General features: G+C 41.8%; 1 protein-coding gene across 7 annotated transcripts in view; it reads right to left on the bottom strand.

Moving 5' to 3' along the window:
• Positions 1-9360: 9360 nt before the first annotated feature.
• LOC136439958 (probable E3 ubiquitin-protein ligase MGRN1) overlaps positions 9361-22244 on the bottom strand; it is a 45318-nt gene continuing 32434 nt past the window's right edge. The window contains exons 13-21 of one of the 7 annotated variants that reach the window (XM_066435653.1): positions 22034-22151; positions 21543-21645; positions 20889-21091; positions 18303-18463; positions 15876-16562; positions 15108-15285; positions 13523-13554; positions 12382-12448; positions 10816-10926 (exon numbers count right to left, since the gene is read on the bottom strand). In XM_066435653.1, the coding sequence (XP_066291750.1) occupies positions 12392-12448; positions 13523-13554; positions 15108-15285; positions 15876-16562; positions 18303-18463; positions 20889-21091; positions 21543-21645; positions 22034-22151 (1539 nt within the window). In that variant the 3' untranslated portion in view covers positions 10816-10926; positions 12382-12391. Of the gene's footprint in view, positions 10927-12381; positions 12449-13522; positions 13555-15089; positions 15286-15875; positions 16563-18302; positions 18464-20888; positions 21092-21542; positions 21646-22033; positions 22152-22244 lie in introns of all 7 variants that reach the window. The other 6 variants (XM_066435654.1, XM_066435649.1, XM_066435651.1 and 3 more) reach the window with 6 other exon arrangements.

Raw genomic sequence — 22244 nt, 5'->3', positions numbered from 1 at the left:
AAATCATCTGGTAAGGGAAGCGTGGTAATATAGACTTCTGTTGTATCAATCATATGGTATGATAACGTTCTATCATGGCGATAAAGCTGGTGGAAAAGGTCTCTTTGTTGCTGCTTACGCAGCTGCTAGTGCCACATGTGGACGCCGGTAGCTGGCAGAGCTGCCGTGAGGTGGCCGTGGCAGAGTGTGGCGTAGGCGACGGTAGAGATGGTCATGAGTACCGGTATAATACTAATGCTTACCGGTACAAGTGGACCAAATACCCACTCGAAGCAAACAGCTACAGAGGCCCCTTTCAAATCGATACTTTGACTCAGGCGTTTCAATCCTGTCAAGTCTGCTCAAATGAAACCAGGCTGATCCAGGGGGGTCCCACTCACATCCCTTCCCCGCCACAATTCAGAACAAACATCATGATCGTTGACAACAACGTTGGTAAGCTTGGCACTGAAATGGCAGAGATCCTCTCTCAGATCCCATGTGGTGGAGATTGCAGGCTGTGGTTTGTTGGTTGTAACATAACGGCAATAGAGGTAGGGGCGTTTGCTAAGTTGCCACAGGTATCGGTCCTGGTCATCTGGCGGAGCAATGTCCAGGCTCTGAAGAACGGCACGTTCGCTGGGATGGAAGGCCTCAAACGTCTGCTGCTGTTGGAGAACAACCTGACACATCTGGAGGTGAGATTCAACAATATGTATGCCTTTAATATATGAAATTTAGGTTTCCCTTTATTTGAACTTCTTTTGCCATCGTTTTAATGCTGTATCACATATCGTTCTGCTGCAGGATGGCTGCTTTGGTGGGTTGTCCAGTTTGTCCTACCTCATCCTTGTGAACAACCAAATCCTGACGCTGTCACCTGGCACTTTCCGGGGAGTCATGCCGTGGTGGTTTGACGTAAGTGCCAATCGTATCTCTGACGTAGAACCCGGGGCCCTGCAGGCGATCAAGTCCGTGGAGCGTGTCCGCGCTGTTGGGAACAAACTGCGAGCGATCGGCGCGGGGATGTTCCAAGGTCTTGAGCGACTGCAATTACTGAACCTAGAGGGAAACAGAATCTTCCACATTGCTGCGGGTGCGTTCCACCCAAACACGCAAATTCACACCCTAAATCTGGCGGAAAACAGGCTGACCTTCCTGTCTGGCGTTTGGTTCAAATCGTCATTTCCGAACAGTCTCAACGTGCGTGGAAATGGTATTGCCGCCATTGCGTGGGAAGGGAGGGTGGTTAGGTCCAGGCGTATCGCACTGGACAGTCTTCCGCGCTGTACCTGCGCGAATGATTGGCTCTTCGACCAGCGCTTTATGTCGACAATGCGTGTCTCCTCGGCATCAAGCTGTCCCGCTTGGTCACTTGTGCAGAACCTCCCCGCCCCAGTCTACCCCAGCGCCACACTGCCCTGCCCCCCACCACTGGTGGAGATCATGAATGTTGCACGCGAGGCTGCGAACAAGTACACAGCCGTTGGCAACGTGTATTGGGAGCAACTGCCCAAGGTGTCCTGGACCCTCCCTAACGACTCACCACACTCCGTCAGCATTACATACGACACAAACACGACCACGCACGCCAGTCTCCCGACAGGCAACCTAACCGTGAGGGTGGTGACCGACCTAAAGGCTGAGGGCTGGGTGAAATGTAAGGGGCCAGATAAGGTATTGGGGGAATCAGTGAATCACAGCTTGTGCACATGTTGGAACTACATGGGGAAGTCCAGCTTTACGCTTTGGGTTGAGACCGCCGAGCCCTTGTTCCTTTGGAACACCACTTGCACGGCCTCTTCGGAAACCGGCTCCGACACTGCCATGTTCATGGCGGGTGAGCGAACATACTGTGGTATGACAACACTCCCAGCAACAGAGCTCTCACTCACAGACACGACACCATTTACAACCAGCATCAGCACCACACCACTGCCCACTGGCATCAACACCACACTACTGCCCACAGGCACCACATCATTGGTCACAAGCGCGAGTGATGAGTTCGATGAAGATCTAACGTGGTACATCGTGTGTGCAGCGTTGGGTGTTCTGGTGCAATTTGCTGTTGTGGCGGTAGGGGTCTGGGGATGCGCCCGCTCCGGGGGGCCATTTGAAGATGATGAGTCCGTGATCAGTTCGTACGCTGAGGGTCGCTTTGAGGATCACTCCAGCTTGAGTGATTCAGAATCAACCATCAGCCCCTACGCTGAGGGCGGTTTCGGGGATCACTCCAGCTTGAGTGATTCAGAATCAACCATCAGCCCCTACGCTGAGGGTGGTTTCGGGGATCACTCAAGCCTGAGTGATTCAGAGTCAATCATCAGCCCCTACGCTGAAGCTGGGTTCAATGACCACCCCGATTTGCGCAGGGTCGATTCATATGAGTCAGATATCGTCCCGTATGGGCAGGCGAGGCATAGCGCAGCGTACGCAGGCCGCCCCCGCGCGCAGACATACCCCGTGCCGTCCCGCCCGTACGGCACCGAGCGCCCTCGTCGGACACCAAACAGGGAAGGGGCCGTCGTGGCTTCCTATGCCCCAAATGGTCGTGATGAATCCAACGGTGATGAAAACCATCGTGGTAGGCCCGCCACCGGTCGGGGAAACAGTTACGCCTGTCCTTCCCCTACCGGTACTGACAGGTCTCCGGCCGCTACCTACTGCCAGAATGACCGCAGAGAAGCGATAAATGACACCCCAGAGTTCCCCGAGACAAACAGCTATGTATCGGCGCCCAGTGGCGGAATTGGTCAGTGAATAAAGAATGAAGAAATCGATGGACGAGATTTGTCTTGGTTGTAGAATTTGGCTTAGTGTACTTTTTTGTTCAGCTCTCTCAACCCCAAAATGCTTGGTTTTATTTGAACATTTTCAAATGAACATTTTGTAGAAAGATAGGAAAAACTAAACCGCAAAAAATCGAGGTCCACAAATAAAGGCACAGCTAGAGCTTTTCTCTATATTGGTCTGGTAGACTCTTGAATTAAAAAAAATTATACATATCATTTATAGCAAATCCAATGTTTTGAAAATACCAAAATGCAATATGCAAAAGAAAAATAGATCTAGCAAGGCCTCCTTTGCTTGAAAATACAGTATATTTCAATCCATTTCCTTACATATGAAAAATTGGACTGTTTCATGTTGACCTTGTGCAGGAACTACCATTCAAATCCCACCCCACTCCAAAATAGAATCTTCAAAATACGAATTATATTTCTGGCTTAAAAATGGCCCCAAATCTAGCCATTTTGAAGTAATGTATGCGGTGATTATGATTGAAGTCCTGTGAGCATATGTTCTCAGCACGCTCATACCAAATTTTAGGTTGTTTGGTTGCAATACCAGGGCATAGGAGTCAAAAATGTACATTTCGATTTGAAATAACACAATAGAATCATTCTTTACGCTCACATCAAAATATGAAAAGAAAGTCTGTATGCCAAATTTGACCCAAAAATGAAAAAGTTAAATTCCTTTGAAAATTTGGCAGAAGTACATGACAAAAAAAACAATTTATACTTCATTCCTATACCTACGGTATGGATTGAAATATTAATAAAATGTAACAACTTGAAAGAAAACTAGCAATGACCGATGAGACTCTAGATCCAAAGCGGAAAGGAAGAGTTTTAGGCAAACAGTTCGGAATGTGTGTATGTTATTTTGCCTATAATTACCCTTATATTGCCCTTCCAAAATATCTCCAAATTGATCAAAATATGCTATTGAAAAGGTACAAACGAAAAACATATCCAAAGCACCGGCAAACACACCCGAAGCAATTTATGAGACTGTTCCATTACATATTTGTCCACTTGATTATCTTGACATTTGATGATAATACTTGGTCATTTGACTGGCATTGATAACTTTCCACCTCTCTACCCAATTTGGATAATTAATCAAGTACAATCAAAAAAGACATGCGAGAATTTTTTATGGAAATATTTTTCTACAAATCAGCCATATTCATGCAATTTATTTTCTGTCATTGTGAAATTCACAGAGTTTGTACCATTGTGGACTAACGCTGCTAGTTGTCTCAATTCTGTCTAGACGTCTAAATGCCTGCTTGAAATTTGTTTGGTTCAACAAAGGTTTCTGGGTGATTAAAAATTATGGAGCTAAAATTTGGGGATGTCATGAGACAACAGTCAATCTGTTAACTCGTAGAAGCAAATTTTAGTATATTCATATTTTCAACGGGTCACAATTGCAATTTTGAGATTTGAGATACAGGGCTAAATATCAGAAAAAGGACACCAAAAATGGTGTGTTCTAATTCTTCAAAGGTCACACAAAATTTGCAATTTTGAGATTGTGACTTATTTATCAATTTTGTACATGATTTTTATACAGGGATTAAAATCTGAAGAAAGGGACACCGGAAATGATGTGAAAAGTACATTCTACCTGAAATTCAGTCTCCTAAAGTAAATTGTACAAAGTATGTTCTAATTCTTAAAAGGTCATAAAAAACATTGACATTTTGAGGTCGTGAAAATCATCTAAAGATCAATTTTGCACATGATATCGATACAGGGATTAAAATCTAAAGAATAGGACACCAAAAATGATGTGAAAACCCCAGTCTATACTACAGTGTCCGTGAAATTCGGGTCATAAAAGTACATTTTGACACCCACCGAAATTGCACAGAACTCTCTTGAAATAATGTATGGCCTGGATTCTGTCCTGCTTATGTTCAAATATGGCACTGAGGTGGTTTTCCTCAGGACAGTATCTAGGCTATAGCATGTACTTTATGTACTAGTCTTCATTAAACATCTTATCTTGAAGAATTTTTCTAAGATTTGTAATTACAGAACTTTACACTTTGGATTCTGGAAACCACGAAGGAGGATACCTAGGATTCTGCCTAAGCATATCTGTTCGCTGTATGTATTGTATATATACAGGTTTTGTTGTTCCTAAAGAAACTACATATACCACTTATAATATCAAATAGTTTATAGCAGAATTTTTTTCTTCTAGGCACGTTCCATTATGCTTCTGCTAGGTTCGACGATGTGTGTTGTGAAAGTTCCATACCTAGAAGTAATAATTATTGTAAATACATATTTATTGATATATCATCAATTGTATTATAACAATAGTATTGGTGGTGCCAATCTCTATGTAAAATATTCTCAACAATGGTAACTGACAATGATATTTTATTTGTTATGAAATCATAGCAATTTTCCTTAATGACTGTATATTGGAAGTGTACAACTTATGCCAGGAGAAAAAAAGTATACATTGTTAAAAGAAAGAAAGCTGATGAAGTGTAACTCTTATCACAAAAGAGTCTGGTTGGGATTCGAACACGCGACTGATCCAGAGGCATGCATGGTTACTACTTGGTGGATGCATCCTTGTACGCAGGGAGAAAATATCATGCAAATCTGCCTGGGAACCCAACACACTTATCGAGAAGAGTAGGGGTACCCGGTGTTCTTGGCCAAAAATTGCGAGCTGTTGGAAAGCCGCATTGCACCACCACTAGCTACATTAAAAAGCTTCATGCTTCAGCTTAATTGAGCATAACTGTTTTACATTCTTTACCATAGCACTATAGCAGCCCTACTCACAGGTCCAACTGGCCTTTTTTCCATTCGATCTTTCTGATTACTGATATCTTGTAGGGAGCGAAATAACAGCGTTCAAATTCCCCACCATGTGCTAATAGCCCTGGGCGGGCGGGCAACACTCGCTGCACCGTAGAGATTCCGGGAGCTTCCGGTGGGGTGGTTACCATGCTAAAGGTGACGGAATTGTGAAGTAAGCAGTTGTCCACATAACCTCCTTGTTCTGATGTACATTCTAGCAAATATGACTGAATATTATACACAGGATGTCTTAATGCACGAAAACCAAATATTCTTTGGGCATTTTGATATACAATTCCAGAGTCCATGTATAGATGACAAGGCAATGTGAAATAATACTGTTCTGCAAAATAATAAAAACAGAAAAGAAGTAGAATTGGCATGTATATCATCAACATGTAATACATGTTTGACTTAACCCCGGTGTGTAATATAGATCATATACATATCATATAGTTGGCATGACTTGGGGTTATTTCAATATTGAAAATAATTGTATATAGTTGCACTCTGAAAGAAAAAACAACAACGCAGAAGCAAAATACTTCTTATGCACAATGTGACTGTTCCCTCCGATATCTTTAATATTGTGTAAAGCTGTCATGTGAATGCATGCAGAATTGAACGGTTTTGAATTTTGATGTTGAATATTGAAGAAGCAAAATGCTCCTCATGCACAATAATCATGAACTGTTCACTGTGGTATCTTTAATATTGTGTCATGCCGTCATGTGATTGCACAAGTGAACGGCTTTGAATTTTGATGTTGAATATTGAAGGAGCAAAATGCCTCTCATGCACAATAATCATGAACCGTTCACTATAATATCTTTGATATTGTGTAATGCTGTCATGTGATTACAAAAGTGAACAGCTTTAAATGTTGATGTTGAATATTGAAGGAGCAAAACGCTTCTCATGCACAATAATCATGAACTGCTCACTGTGGTATCTTTAATATTGTGTAATGCTGTCATGTAATTGCAGAAGTGAACGGTTTAAAATGTTGATGTTGAGTGATGGAGTCTTGCAAAGACTTTCAGTCTTGGAAATATGATGTTGTGAACGAAAGGCTGGTGACTGAGATATGATAGACATGAAATAATCATGTTAATGTAAAAATGAGAAACGTATCACTAATTCAAAAATGATGTTCTTGTAATAATAGAAGTGGAAGTGTGACAAGACATTGTCTCCAATATGACTGATATTGGCACCTCCACAACAATTATGAGCTGGTAATTGCGATATGGTAGGCATGAAATAGTAACTTTAATGTAATAATGAAAAATGTATCAATAATGCAAAAATAATGTTCTTGTAATTATAGAAGTTAGACTTGGAAGTGTGACAGGACATTGTCCTGGACGATTGCTCAAATATGACTGATATTGGCACCACCACACAGGGTGTATAATGTACTAGAGGAAAGAAATGTGATGTTAAAGTTTGGAGAGCTGTAATAAATATTCAAGTGTTTTGTAACCCCTCAGTTTCTGACTGTTCTGTGGCATTCTGGACGGTACGATTGAAGGTGTGAGGCGTGGAGACCCCCCCCCTCCCCCAGTACTTGAAATGGTAAATTATGTTGTCTGAAAAGTATACAGGGCCTGACTTGTGCCCAATGGAAGCGTTTAAAGAACATTTCCGGTACATGTGTAATTACAATGAATAGATGGCCAGTTTTCTTCTTCTGCAATTACCAGAGAAAGGAAAGAATATTTTCAACAATAGACAATTTAGTAAATAGATGCCCTCATTTCGAGAAGAAGCGACAATATACCATGATGTTCTTTGTTTACAGTGTGACTAGAATCTGAATTCTTGTTGCCATGCTGGAAATTTGAATAAACATCAGTTTGAGCCTAGCGCACAGACTAATAACGCTTTGGTGGAATTTTTTTATGAAAAAAAACGTTAACGGTGTTTTGTATTAATCTGGGGTTTGCTCAGTGTGGCATGTCCGGACATTGTTGGGGACCTTTCATCTTGTTTTCTGATTAAGTGCTGTTTTTTTGTTGTTGTAGCCTTTTCAATTGAGCTACAATTTAGACTTGTTAAGCATATTGCGTAGTCTTCGTCGACAACAACGGACAGGCAACGTCAAATCGACCACAGAGTACGATGTTTCAACCTGGTTTGGCTACAGAAATATAAACTTGTTTATATCTGTTATCAATTAGTAATTCGCAACAAGGACAACGTTTTGGGTTTGTGTGTGTGTGTGTGTGTGTGTGTGTGTGTGTGTGTGTGTGTGTGTGTGTGTGTGTGTGTTGCTACAAGTATGAAATTTCAATCATTTCCCATACAGAAATTGTGGCAGTTTCATATCAGGTATGCAAATTAGACCCTAATTTACATGTTTGGTATCTGTGAATGTTCTATTTGCCATTGATTACATTTCCTACATGTGTTGAAGTTCTGTAAGTTCTGTTATGAAAAACACTAGAATAATACAATTTTCTCACAAACATGCAAAAGTCATAATTTGCATGACTTGCATCGAATTGTGAGCATCTCTGTATAAGCTATTTGCATGCTCAAAATGATCGAAATCCATTCTCTTCTTCGCAAGCTCCGAAGAGAACTAAGTTTCCCGTCTATTTCACAGACAACATACACACAATTAGGGTAGTGAGCTCACCGTCACGAATGCAACCGTACCGTGGAACGACTAGCCACGAATGAGTTTGCAGGGGTCGGAAGGAAGGGTCAAAGGGCAACAGGGGAGGAATCATTAGGGTCAGGATAGGGGTCATGTGATTTGTCTGCTCAGCCGACGGGAAACGTGACTTCTTTCTTTCTTTCTTTAGATATCCTCTTTCAAATATTTATTAAACAAAAATGAAGTTCCAAAATTAACTGCTAGGGGACCCAAACCTACATACCACTTCATCATGACGTCTAAAGCTACCTGCAACCCAAACATCCAGATCAGAGCATGTCTAGAACAAAACATATAAAAACCAAAAATTCTGCTGCACTACCAAGGACAGCCGCCAGGAGGCACATGGTTCCCGTTTAAGCAATATAACTTCCATACTTGTTCTTTCAGTAGGTAATTTCGTTACCTCGTCCAGTTTCAGAAGATTTTATGGAATGTGATTGAATTAAACTAATTATCAATTATCAGTGCGTGAACTTCCTAACATAACTGTGTTTATAATACACAGTCAAATTTGCGAGTTATTCATTTGTGGTAACGTTACCAAACAACATTGAAGCGCTTATGACATTATGAGCTTATGTTCTTGCAATACCAATCTGTATTGATAGGTGGCACTGTGACACGGCTTTTTATCACATACATACTTTGTCGCGTACATGTAGATCCAGGCATGTGATTCTGATTTTTCTCGCATGTTGCTTGAAGAGAGACTTTTTGATACAATGTAGTTCCATTTACCAGTAAATATAAGCTGTGAATGTGTAATGCCTTGTTTGCTATATGACTGCCAATGATAAACACACACACGTGGCAGAAAAAGGCAGACTTAGCTAGTTAATGCAATTGACAAAACACACAAGACCATGCGCGTTTGTTTAAATACCGCAGCTTCTTTTATATCTAGAACACATTTCTCCCTCGCACTTCTTTCTCACCGTTGGTTTTGGCCGTGCTTAATTTCGTCCCATGTATTGTCATAAGTCTGTCTAAATTTTATATATCTACCTATCTTTCTGAAACTTATTTCTACTGTCTCAATTCAGTCATTCGTAATAATAATTCATTCACTACAAAGTAAAAACACACAAAATGTACAGCATTAATTATTTATTGACTATGGCTAAAAGCTTTACATGGTACCCAACTCAACCCATTATTAAACACAGACAGAACTGTGTGCTACAATCAATCTTTTTTCTTTACATCAATATCTTTTTTATGTGACAGAAAGTCTTTCCAAAAATTATGCATCATTTTACAGTTGGTATCATTCTCATACTTCCTTATGTAAAGGAAATTCAAAATTCTATCATGGCATGAAAATTCTTCATCTGCGTAAGATACATACAAGCATATTTACACAATCCAGCAGAGCAATATAACGTTAAGAATTTAACAAGACGCATATAGAAGTACAGGTATATCAGTGAAAGTGCCATGCCATAATATTTTTTAGTCATTTATATCAATCCTGGTGATATTGCATTACTGTGTTACTAGGCAGCTAAGGTTTGATCATGATTTCTGATCCACAATAGATTCATTGTTAGGCTAAACGAATCTGATTATTTGTTTCTATGATCTTTTCCACAAAACATTTCAAGAGAGTGCAAATAAAAGTCAGGTGCACAATACAACACTAAGAGTCTGAATTCTAAAACATTTATTTCCTATACAGTGGTTACAAAGTACTTACTAACTCAACAAAACAAAAAGAGTTTGGAATACTCAGATACTCATAGAGAGGTATGAAAAAATATTTAAACATAATCAGTCTGGATTTTTGTTTACATATTGTAAATGAGAAGATTTTGATGCAAGAATCATCAAATGAAAGCTTTACAATCTAGTACAGTAACTGCTTTCAATAAACCGTATACAACTGTAGGTTAAAAAAAGACAACTAGGTTTTCAGCAGTAGACTTGGTACGTTATTATGGTGAGAATCAGAAGGATGATGACAGTACAGTAACTGCTTTCAATAAACCGTATACAACTGTAGGTTAAAAAAAGACAACTAGGTTTTCAGCAGTACGTTATTGTGGTGAGAATCAGAAGGATGATGACCGGTCCAGCCTGGAGGGTGCATGTGGAGGAGGTGCTCGCCCCTGTGGCATCCCAACTAGTCCCAACAGCCATGGATGGTAACAGGAGTGGACAGACAGTCCACAACTACGTCAATCAACAACACAACAAACTACACAGTACTCTACAGACAGGGCAGGGCGGAGAAGTATCTGTTTAGTACGTATTTGAAGAGGAATATACACGGAGCACACATGAGTAAGGCTACAGTTGACATGTACAGGTTTGTCTACGAGACGATTTCAAAAGATCACGAAAGGCGGGGACGAGGGAGCCGTTACGTTAGCTGTGTTACCCCCTGCGGCTGTTACGACTAGTTTCATGCCAGCAGTGGCGAGATGTTTGTCTCCTCCTCCTCCTCCAGTTGCACGTTACTGGGCGTGCTCAGGAGCTGGCGCGTGCTGCTCACGCTGTTGCCGCTGCGCGAGCTGTCGCTGGACAGCGGCGTGCCGGGAAGCGAGAGCTCCACGCAGCCGTTGTCTATGGAGGTCTTGTCGGACGCGGGGATGTCCATGGCCTCGGCGTCGCGCATCACGCCGATGGGGGGGACTCGCAAGGCGGGGCCTTCAAATTCTACACCAGACAGAAACAATGCATCCCTGGGGTTAGTTTCATGTAGACTGTCATTTTCACAAACTATAAATCTTTACTCCCTCCATTCATATAATCAAAACTGCATTCCTTAGACACCACAATAACCTATATTGATCTATGGAAAGCTAAAGAACAACTACTTGCATCATAGATAGTGAATACAACATCTATCACTCCTTTAATCATCTATAGGAAACTTGATAAGAGTTGCCTACAGCTCAAATGTAAGATAGCACCATGGTGGGTTGAACACTCACTACAACAGACTACAAGCACACACAGTCACTTGTCAGGGGACTACCAGTAGGGTTAATGAGATTACAACACAAATCCACAAGGAAAACAACAATATGTCTAACTAGGTTTAACAGACTTTCATGCAAATCAAAAACTCAATAACAGTTTGATTCTTCTTAAAATTGACCCCTTATCATCAATCTTTGGCAATAATAAAGATAGAAGCAATAGCAAGAGTTTGGTGTTATGTAATATGAAATATGATTTAATGCACAGATTAAACCCATGTTATGATAATCCCAATCACCAGTTAGCAAAAGTAATTTCTACAGAGTAGACACTAGAGCTAAGCCAGTAGAGAATACCAGGTACACAGTCAACCAGGATCAACATACTGTAACTTACGTATTTGTGACTTGCCCCCTCAAAAAAAAACTGAACCAACCCTGATATTTTTGCAGGTAAGGCAAAGTACACACAATTTTTTTTTCATTAATTTTGCCAACTTGCCGTCCCCCTTCCTACAGTCAAACTGTCAGTACACACTAAAAGTCAGTCAAGTCACTAACACACCCTTTCTACTAGAGGCTATGATCGCTAAGCAACCAAACATTTGACAAATCGCTCCGTGAATTCCATAGATGTCTTTTTACACTGTGTGTTTTGTTGTCTTTTCTAACTGTACTTCTGACTACATCTTGCATCATAAGCCAATTCCGAAATCGAGGGTGACACAAATCCACAAAGCCCCCGTCACAAATAAGAAATTCAGCTCGGCCGACGTGTTGGCGAGCTTCAAATGTCATTTTCGGCCGAAGTACGGCCGACGTCCTGTTGATTACGCGGGCTTTGGGTGATTTTTAGACATGAAAGTTGATCCAAATATTGGCCTTTTAACAGAACAGTCGATACTGACTTCGTCCATGTCCAAGAGATGGTACCATCTCATGGGGGAATTTTAGTTTTTATTGTTCGATGGACGTCGCCCGAGATTTTCATTTGAAAATATGGTCGACGCTCGGGCGATTTTGAATTCGCAGAGCTTTGGGCGATCTACAAAGTCGGCCGACGCTCCCATGAATTGTGACGCCGGCTTAACGACTGCTGTCTAGTGGAAAGGAGATCTTAAGACAGCACAGTGTCACGTGTCATAGCTTGCAGACAGGCCTACAAGCAGAGGAAATGCATGTGACGTACACTTAACTTGTCAGTCAGTCAGGTCAGGGAGGTGAACATGTACGTCATCGGGCTTGAGTTCCACATGCTAACACAGACAACATGGGGAGGACGGACAGTCAGGGAACGGCAAACTACACACACAGGCACTACTACAGGCATGGAACATGCAAAGTCTTGTGGGCTCATATTTGACTTGAAAAACTTGAGAAGATTATCTTAAAGGCGACCCAAGCAATATTAGGGCCAAAAAATCGGATTTTTGAAGTCAAGTCATTTAGTCATTTCTATTCATGATTAGTTCGAGCAACAGTATCACAATGTAAAGCGATGTCCATGATACAAAAATATGACTTCTTTGTAATGTGAAAATCGTTTTTGTAGGCTAGTGATACTAAGGGGGTCATCGTATGGCATGTTTTTGCACGGTTTTAAAATGCTCAAAGTATGAAGTTATTACACAAATGTGCTAGACAGTGTTAGTAAATGCCACTACAATAAAGATTTCAGCATTTTTTTTATTTCCATTTTTGGTCCCTAATATTGCTTTGGTTGCCTTTAAGTACTGTCTTTGGAAAAATCATAATCAGGAAGGTTCATACAAAATGAATCCTTATCAGCATTAAATTTTGTCTATGCAAAGTTTTAAAAATGGCAGCTGGAAATGGTAGAGTGTAAGTCACAGTATTGGTGCAAAAAACGTAGGAATTGAGGAGGAGACTTTCCATGTTCCAAGCCACAGTCTGCCCAAGAAATGACTGTTCATATGCTAATTCCACAAACTTTGAGGAACGTTAGGTTGTTGTACATTCACACGGACATTTGTTGGTCAGACTTTTGTTATGTCACAGCAAAAGTCACCACTACAACAATGGATGGAATTAAAACAAGTAAAATCAATCATGGATTCTACACTACGAATCAAGAAGGCCACACCAATTTAATTTCTTGGTTAACGGATTTTTATTTTCAAAAAAAATTTTTTTAGAAAAACATGATGTTTTTTTTTCTAATTTTTTTTTTGGGGGGGGGAAATAAAAATCCGTTAACCAAGAAATTAAATTGGTGTGGCCTAAAGATCACTACAATGTGTTATGATTCTAAATCAAAATCACTGCAAATCAACCAAAAAATGGGAGTTGAGAAGAAAGTGTGATGTTACCGGTGCCGAGTGGGGTTCAGGAGGTAGAGACTCTGTGTAGAGAGAAGAGAGAGAGACGACACAGAGTCACACTACAGATACACGGCACATGGCACAGACGCACAGTTTCTCACACTCAGACATGCCAGTGTCACCCCGACCAATCGAATCACGTGAATCCCATTGAAACTCAGATTCATATCACCCACTTCCCGACAAATCGCTTTCTAACTTGCGTTAACGACTACATCTGACAAACAAATTCGCCAGCGAGATGGTGGAAGGTGTCAGCTTCCAAAAGACGTTTTCAGATTGACAATTTTGGGAAGTTTCTATTACCTTTCTCTAAACGTTAAATCGCGGGTGGATTCAATTACTTCCAAAGTGCCAAAATTGTCAATATGAAAACGTCTTTTGGAAGCTGACACCTTCCACCATCTCACTGGCGAGTTTCTTTGGTCAGATGTAGTCGTTAACGCAAGTTAGAAAGCGATTTGTCGGGAAATGGCTGATGCGAATCTGAGTTTCAATGCGATTCACGTGATTCGATTGGTCGGGGTGAGTGTGTGTGTGTGTGTGTGTGTCTGTTGTGTAGGGTTGTACTGCCTATGTGTATTGCTGTACTGCAAATACAGAAATGTTAGCGGTGGCTTTATGTTCGCGGTGAACTATTTACCGCGAACTTAAATCCACCGCAAAAAGCCGTTCCATTGTGTGACTGTAGCTGCAATATCCATTTTCTCCCTACCGCGAAATTAAATCCCCGCAAACATTTCTGTATTTACAGTATACAAAGGTAATGTACTATCTTCATAGCCTACTACATGTAGCTCTGTTTAAAATTGTAACCAAGCTGTCCAACCCACAAAATGTCTTGTTGGTAAACAAAACATTATATCTGCCCATCTCTTTTTCAAGATTTCTAATATGTAAGTGTCCCTTGGAAATCGGAGTGTGACCAAATATGAGTCTGAACGACATGCAAAAATGTGAGAAACAAATGCATTCTGAGTCAGTCAACTTTGTCAACAATATCTGTCAGCAGGGCTCAAAATACCCACCAGCACCAAGATTGCAGAAAAAAATATAAACAACTTGGCAATTTGGCAAGCTATAAGACTGCAGGCTTGGTAGTGCCAATCACTGAAAACAGGAATAAAATATTTCGAGCCCCGCCGATTACGTTTTCAAACAGTGTGCACCATCTATAACAACATGCATGTCATGCCAGCAGCAAGTAGGACAGTTATAATGCTAAGATGTGAGTTTGGTTAAAATGTGGTCAGTCCACATGCCCAGCCAACCTTCAAACCTTGCGCAAGAAAAAGCCTGGGAGAAACATAACATGCAAAGCACAAGTATCACTGAATATTGTCAGTTGTCTCTGTCCTGGTCATTGTTGTTAAAATGTCTTGGTTTATAATTAAGCATGGTCTAGTTGTCATGCTAACTACAATTCAGGACTTGGTTTAGTCGAGATTCTTAACTTGACCTCTAGGTTACACCACATTGAAAAGGACCTATAACTGTTGGTTAGCTGACTCTTTCCGGCAAAACTGAGTTAACGGCTTTTTCTACAGGTATGCACCATGAAGGACAACATTACCATCAGTTTCTTCGTCATCGTCATTTTCACTGGCTTCGTCGTCCCCGTGACCCTCTTCGTGAATGACGACATAATCGTACTCTCTTGCGTGGGCAAGTGCACGAGTCTGCGCCACGCAATCTCCTCCAGGAACAACGTAAGTCTTCAGGTTAGAGCCAGAGGGACCGGGTTTGTTTTCCTATTCGAGAGGGGGAAAGAGCTTAGTTAGCACACTTACACATATTCTATCACGAACACTAAGACACACTCTTCTACCGCATAGATACAACATCAAAAGCACTCCATTTCAGTTTTCCAAATTCGACAGACAGGTCAGTCATTTCTATAAGCCTCGGATTGTTGAAAAATTGAATAACAAAGAGGCACACTACATGGTATGTCTATGGATGAGTAAGGTTCCCAACTCGACGTTTTGCTTCTAATCTAACAGAAAAAAAAAACTCCTCTTGTAAAGATAGGACAAGGACTACTAACACAATTTGCCATGGAATTCGACGAGAACACCACATGGCAAATGATGTTACAACAAAGGATGGAACAGAGGCACGGACAGACCAGCTCTGCGTGATACAACAGAGAAGGTCTGGACCATGCGGAATCATCCTCTCATATGAACACAAGAGTGGGCTGAAAAGATTAAAGAAGGACAGTACCCATACTGCTGTACTAGGACTAGTAGGAGTACAGATGGCCACCCTGTCTACATGCTACACACGACACACACACACACACACGGTCGGACACAAGGCAAGCCAGCTCGATGCACACCTGGCTAGTAGCACCTGCAGACACCTGTTCCTCAGGTGTGTCCTTCTGCCCATGCCCCTCCGCAAACGGTACCTGACTTAGCGCTTCACTATAGACAGGAGAGGGAGAGGTAGGAGAGGGAAGGGACTCTTTCAGAGGACCGTTGTTTGGAGGACAGTCACCCCCAGGTAGGGTGCATCTGTCACTAGCAGGTTTTTCATTTTCAAATGCCAATCGGGCGACCAAAGGAGGACCAAGCTTTGCGAAAACGTGAGGACCAAATTTCGGGGTGTCTTTGTTATCGTCCGGCGCACCCTGGGGGGTACCGGACCCAGCTGACGAGCAGTCCGCGTACGGAATGTTTTCGAGGAAAATCCCCACGGGCCCGGCATCTTTGCTCGAGGACGGAGATAGAGGGTCCTCTTCGGAAGCTAAGGTAGCCACTTGGTTAGAGATGATGGCCAAAGAGTTGGGATGATTTTTGGGACTGAAATGATCGAAATCGTGACAAGGATTCTCGGAGGCGTCCGAATAGGGGGAGAGGTCGAGGTCCTGTTTGTTACTTTGGGAAGCCTCCCGCAGAGCATCGTGGGTAGAGAGCTGAAGCATCTTGGGAAGGAACCTAAGGGAGGGGTCGACAGGAGACAGAGGTGTGGTGGGGAGGGAGAGAGGCGAGGAGGCGTCAGGAGCGGTGTTGTAAGAGCTTCCCTGGGGACACAGGGGGCAACATGCAAACGTTAGTCACGGTCACGGCTCCACAATGGTTCATGCATGGTTGTGAACAAGTGTTATGGTCAGCCTCCTAGTGCAGCAAGCCATACATGAATGGTCCAGAAATACACAATTTCACATCAACTTTGGATTTTTTAAAGATTCAAATTTACTTGATGATTCGTAAAGTCAGCATATTTTGGTCCAGAATTACGCAATTTCACATCAAGTTTTGTTTCTTTTTAGATTCAAGTTCATTTGGAAATGATTTGTAAAATCAGCATATTTTGTTACACATAAATGATTAAATCATTAGTGGAAATCTCACTTTAAAAATCCTTCTAAAATAGGATTTAAAAGTTGGTAAGAAATTCTCTGCTCTAGCTTTCATAGTTTGGTTGTTTGGCATCAGCTTGTCAATTATCCTACATAACGCTGGACCATTCATGTATAGTAAGTAGGGAGGACTATCTAGCAACTACATTTACATTACATTACAAACATCGGTGCATTACTACAGCTATATAAGCCACAGTTTCTCTCAGTGTCTTCACTTCAACAATCCAACATGCAATTTAAAAAAAAAATATAACATAGAATTTTGACACTGGAGAGAAACATGTGTCTTATATTTTCATATGTCTTATGATTATAGTGAACTAATTCACCCCATTACATGTGCGCATGCATGTGCAAAAACTTAGGCCAAACTTGTGGTCACCAGCCACCATGTTAGTGCTTTAGAGTGAGGGAAATGTCTACTAGAAGTAAGTAGTCAGTCAAACACAGAGAAGTGGGTAAAAGACAATCGTTCTTTGGTTGAAGTGGGCAATGGAAAGAGAGAAGTGCTTTCTTCAAGCCCCAGTCACAAATAAGAAATTCAGCTCGGCCGACGTGTTAGCGAGGTTCAAATGTGCATTTTCGGCCGAAGTACGGCCGACGTCCTGTCGATTACGTGGGCTTCAGGCGAATTTTAGAAATGAAAGTTAATCCAAATATTGGCCTTTTACCAGGTTAGTCGATTCTGACTTCGTCCATGAGATGGTACCTTCTCATGGGGGATTTGTAGTTTTTAGTGTTCGACGGACGTCGCCCGAGATTTTTATTGGAAAATACGGTCGACGCTCGGGCGATTTTGACATTCGGTGAGCTTTGGGCGATCTACAAAGTCGGCCGACGCTCGCATGAATTGTGACGCCGGCTTTAAGACATCTGTTTCAAGGAAAAGGAGTCTTAGCTTGTTTTGGAGCAGAGGGGCTTGTAGCATCAGTAAGGGAGAGAGAAAGGAAAGAGCTGTTTCCATTGATAGCTCTACACTTCAGACAGGCTACTGCGGTGAACTGGTCCCATCGTTTGCAGTTGTAAAAATTTAGCTACAACGTAAAACGTACAACAGCCTTTGGAAGGAAATATTCCATTCAACTTTGGTGCAGCCTACATAACAACCCCTACGGTAGTCAGAAATCCCTGTCAACTTCTACCTGTAGACTAAAAATACAGGCTATGTGAAGGAACATTCTAAAGCCATCATAAAGTATTTCTTTCCCCACAGCGCTTGTACACATAATCCTGCACTTTGCGTAATTACATAACTCAATGCTACCCTATGATTGTACTACATGTAACTAAGTGCATGCACAAGCCAATAGCATGCTAAAGTTAAAAATAGGTGAGCTATGATGTCTATATCTTCAGACATGCACTACTGTTTAAGAAGACCATTGCTAAGGCCAGTACCTCCGGGTCCTGACTGAGGTCCCCATCCACGGTACAGGAGGGGGTGATCCCAGGTGTCCCGATGGACGACACCTGGGCGGAACCCACCGCAGGTGTTTCAGGTGTCGTCACCTCTCCTCCTAGAGAAGACCTCTCCGATATGTCAGCCTCTGATGGGGGCACTGGGGGGGGATAATGTTTTCTTTAGAGTGGACCAGGAACAGTAGCGGTGGCACAGGGGTGGTCATACACCTTTCTCACACGGCGGACATGATAGAATGAAGACGAGGCCAATGAGGCAAAGAAGCAAAAATAATGTACAGATTTAGTTTTGCTCCTAAATCACATTAAGTTTTGAAATATGATATCCAAGTATCAATATTATAACTAATGTAATGTACACAAAAGATGCAGCAATTTAGAGCTTTGTTGACCGATCCCATAGTCTCTGCCCTCCTTCGTCGAAACGTAGAAATGCAAAATAAAAACATAGAAATGCAAATATTTGATGGTCATGCAGCCACTTCCTCATTGGTCGATTCTCTAATTATCAGGTAATCATTGGCTAAACTGCTAATTGTGATTGACAGTTAGGATCGGTCTATTGTTTGCCACAAGGGCCTCGTTTCCTCTCTATCATGTCCGCCGCGTGAGAAAGGTCTATAAGCTGAAACCCATGTGCATTTATTCACTAATAGTTAGAGATGTCTCATCTTAGTCCACCAGCAAAATTTACCCTTAAAATGTAGGAAATAGCATTTTAGAGGGTCAAGATTTCAGAATTCGCCGGGGGAGCATGACCCCACACAACCTTAGGATTGTTGCACTTGCATACAAAATGTCCCGCCACCGCCTGAGGGAAGACCAAAAAGAGGGTATGAAAATTTGGCCACAAATTTTTGCTGCCTTCTCAGCGCTCGTGAGTGCGACTCGCACACAATATGTATGCGACCAGTTTTTTGAGAATGCGACTAGATTTAAAATCACGGTCGCACGGTGCGACAATAAAAAATTAAGGACTGCGCCAGGATAATGGCTGCAGAACTAAGCTGAAAATATTTAGGTATTCCAACCCTACCGCGAAAATCGTCGGTGAATTTTCTATCATGTTCCCACGCCCGCGGTACAAAAACTATCCGTTCCTAGTGGCAAAATTACCCATAGAAATAAAGGATATAAGTTTCTCTCCTTTTTGATGTATTTGTTTCATTTGTAAAATGTTTCAAACGCCAGAAATTGCCGATGAAAGTGAGCGCTAGCGGCCGTGCGCTTTTGGAGGGCCGCCATGATGTTTTTAGACCGCAGCAGAATGACAAGCCTGTTTCCTGCGCTCATGTTTACACCTGTTCAATCGATGATTTTTTTCGATCAAAAATCAATGAATCAATTCAAGTGGAGTTTTATCCCCAAAAATATTAAATTTTCTTTTTGTTACCGGTATCATTTCACAGCTCATGATCTGCCCGTCCTTATGGTGCTAGAGTTTCATTCTGCTGCGGTCTATAATGCATAGCAAAGCTTTCTCCATGCGGTCGGCCTGTCATTGGATGGCGGCGCCGCGCGGTCTGACGCGCGAAATTTGAACTGCGCGTTTCAAAGGAACCGAAGATATTTGACTGGGCCGGCACAAACAGATAATTTTTGATACTATTGAGCAAGAATTTCAAGGATATTTAAGTATTTTGGATGGTTTGTAGACAGCGGGTGGGGGTTAAAAAAATGCCTGTAAAAATGTTGAACTTGATGCCATGCCAGCAGTGACGTTTCAAATTATGGAATTTGACTTTATTTGTTTTGGTCATGAAACCAATAGATAAGTTTTAGAGTTATCTATTTATTTAACATTCAGTGTTATGTGAATCATTACTTGCCTTGTTCCAAGTAAAAAATACCATTGTGTATTTTTAAACTTGTTGAACTTGAGGCACCGTGGCCCCCGGATAGGGTCCAGCCGTGGAACCTATGCCCAATTTTTTTGAAAATCCCATTATATCACTAAAGCTTATGTCATTTTTAATGTCATCGCAAATGGTCATGTGAATCATCACTTGCCTTGTTCCAAGTTGAAAATACCATAAATTGTGTATTTTTTCACTTGTTGAACTTGAGGCACCGTGGCCCCCGGATAGGGGCCTGCCGGGTAACCTATGCCCAATTTTTTCTAAAAATCTGTCATACTAGTATCATTTAGCATGTAGGAAGGTATTGAATGCATCGGGTTGCCAAATGTAGGCTTTTATGATCCATTCATATACTTATACTATTCAAATGCTTAAATGTTTGTCAAAAATATTCAAATACTTTATTCCTGGTTGTTAACATTGATTAATACTATTAATAGGAGTATTACTTGGTATGGCCAAGACTTTTGCTTCTTCTTCCAACTTTTTGTAGTGGTGCTCCTAACTTTTTGCTGGTGCTCCTAACTTTTTTGAGTTAGGAGCACAGTGCTCCTAGGTCTAAAAGTTGGTCTGGAGCCCTGCTTCTACAAAACCTTTTGAGATGAATGTGATCTGATTATCAAGCAAATAAAAAGACAAGCATACAACATTATCATGACATTGCATTAGAAAAAACAAGACTCCATATCTCCAAGTGAAAACTTACCTGATGAGACAATAGATGGTGACATAGCCGACTCGCTATCATCGGGCGTAGTCACGTACGGACCGGTCCCCACAGAAGAGGCGTCTGATCTGTCGGACTTGTCGCACGGCGGCGCCACCAGTTTTGACTCGGGCGCCTGCTGCTGTCGACTCATGCCCTCCAGCGCCGCGGTCCCGCGCAGGGAAGAACCACCAGACCTCTTCCTGTGGGGGCAGCAGATGGAAGGTAAGACCATAGGTTCATCTACAACGTATACAGTCTTGTTCAAACATTATACACTGCTATTTCTGAGATTTGTATTAGAAAAGAGCAAAGTAGACCGCAAAATGTATGACGTGTTGTCATTCAGGCAATGGGTGCAAAAATTGCTCAGATGATGCTAAAGCATGCAACTTGGTACAAATGTTGTACACAACATCAGAAACAATATCAGGAGTAGAGCCATTACAAACTGTCCTTTACATGAAAACTGTTGCTAGGCAACTGTTGCTAGGCAACTTAGCAACCAGTGCCAATTCCTAAAAACAAATTATGATACACATAACAGATTTTTTACTGTATAAGACAAGACCTGAATTTTGGGGTTGGATTTGAGGTTCGGGTTAGCTATATTTTCCACCAATTGCCTGGACTTTAGGGAAAAACACTGCCTACCTCTTGCTCTTGGACTTGGGTCTGCAGACGGAGTCTTGCGGCTTGCTGCCTTGCGGCGATGGTGGCATCGTCACCACTAAAGGTTCTGCAATCAGGGTTTCTCCTGTGTTAATGACAGCTCGACCAGTAATATCTAGACACATACCATTACCCAAACCTTTACTGATTGTGAGTGCCACATTCTGATAGTAATAGTGGAATGACATTGCAACCATCATTGCAACAATAATGGTCAAGTGAAAGAACAATTTGTCCAACTACTTTGTGCACTATTGGTCTTCCAGAAAGATGGAACTTCAATTACACACTTACACCGTGGACACTTACTGTAAACTTACTGTAACATTTTGTGGTGTTCTTTTAGCTTTGTGGCATCACATCACAAAAAATATTTTCTGTTTTGCATTATGCTACTGCTATTCCCGCGAACCCAAAGTTACTGCAAACTCTTGATTTTTACAGTGGTGCAAACTTAAAGGATTCTACAGTACCTTCGTTCGTCCCGGAGACGGGTGGTGGGGGGGTGGTGCAGCTGCTGCTGGGACCGTTCAGTGCTTCTATCAGGGGGATGACCTCGTAGCCAGGGGGAATATTCTCCTGTATCACCTGCTGCTCACAGACAGGAGAAAACAACAGTCAGATGAAAATAATGGTTAAGGGTGCACCCCCTAGTTTATATTGGGTCTCAATTCGAGTTTGCAC

This window comes from Branchiostoma lanceolatum, chromosome 8 (genome assembly GCF_035083965.1).
Source record: "Branchiostoma lanceolatum isolate klBraLanc5 chromosome 8, klBraLanc5.hap2, whole genome shotgun sequence".
In the NCBI taxonomy this organism is placed as follows: Eukaryota; Metazoa; Chordata; class Leptocardii; order Amphioxiformes; family Branchiostomatidae; genus Branchiostoma; species Branchiostoma lanceolatum.
The sequence above is the reverse complement of the archived record's forward strand: the minus strand, read 5'-3'. Positions and strand labels throughout refer to the sequence as shown.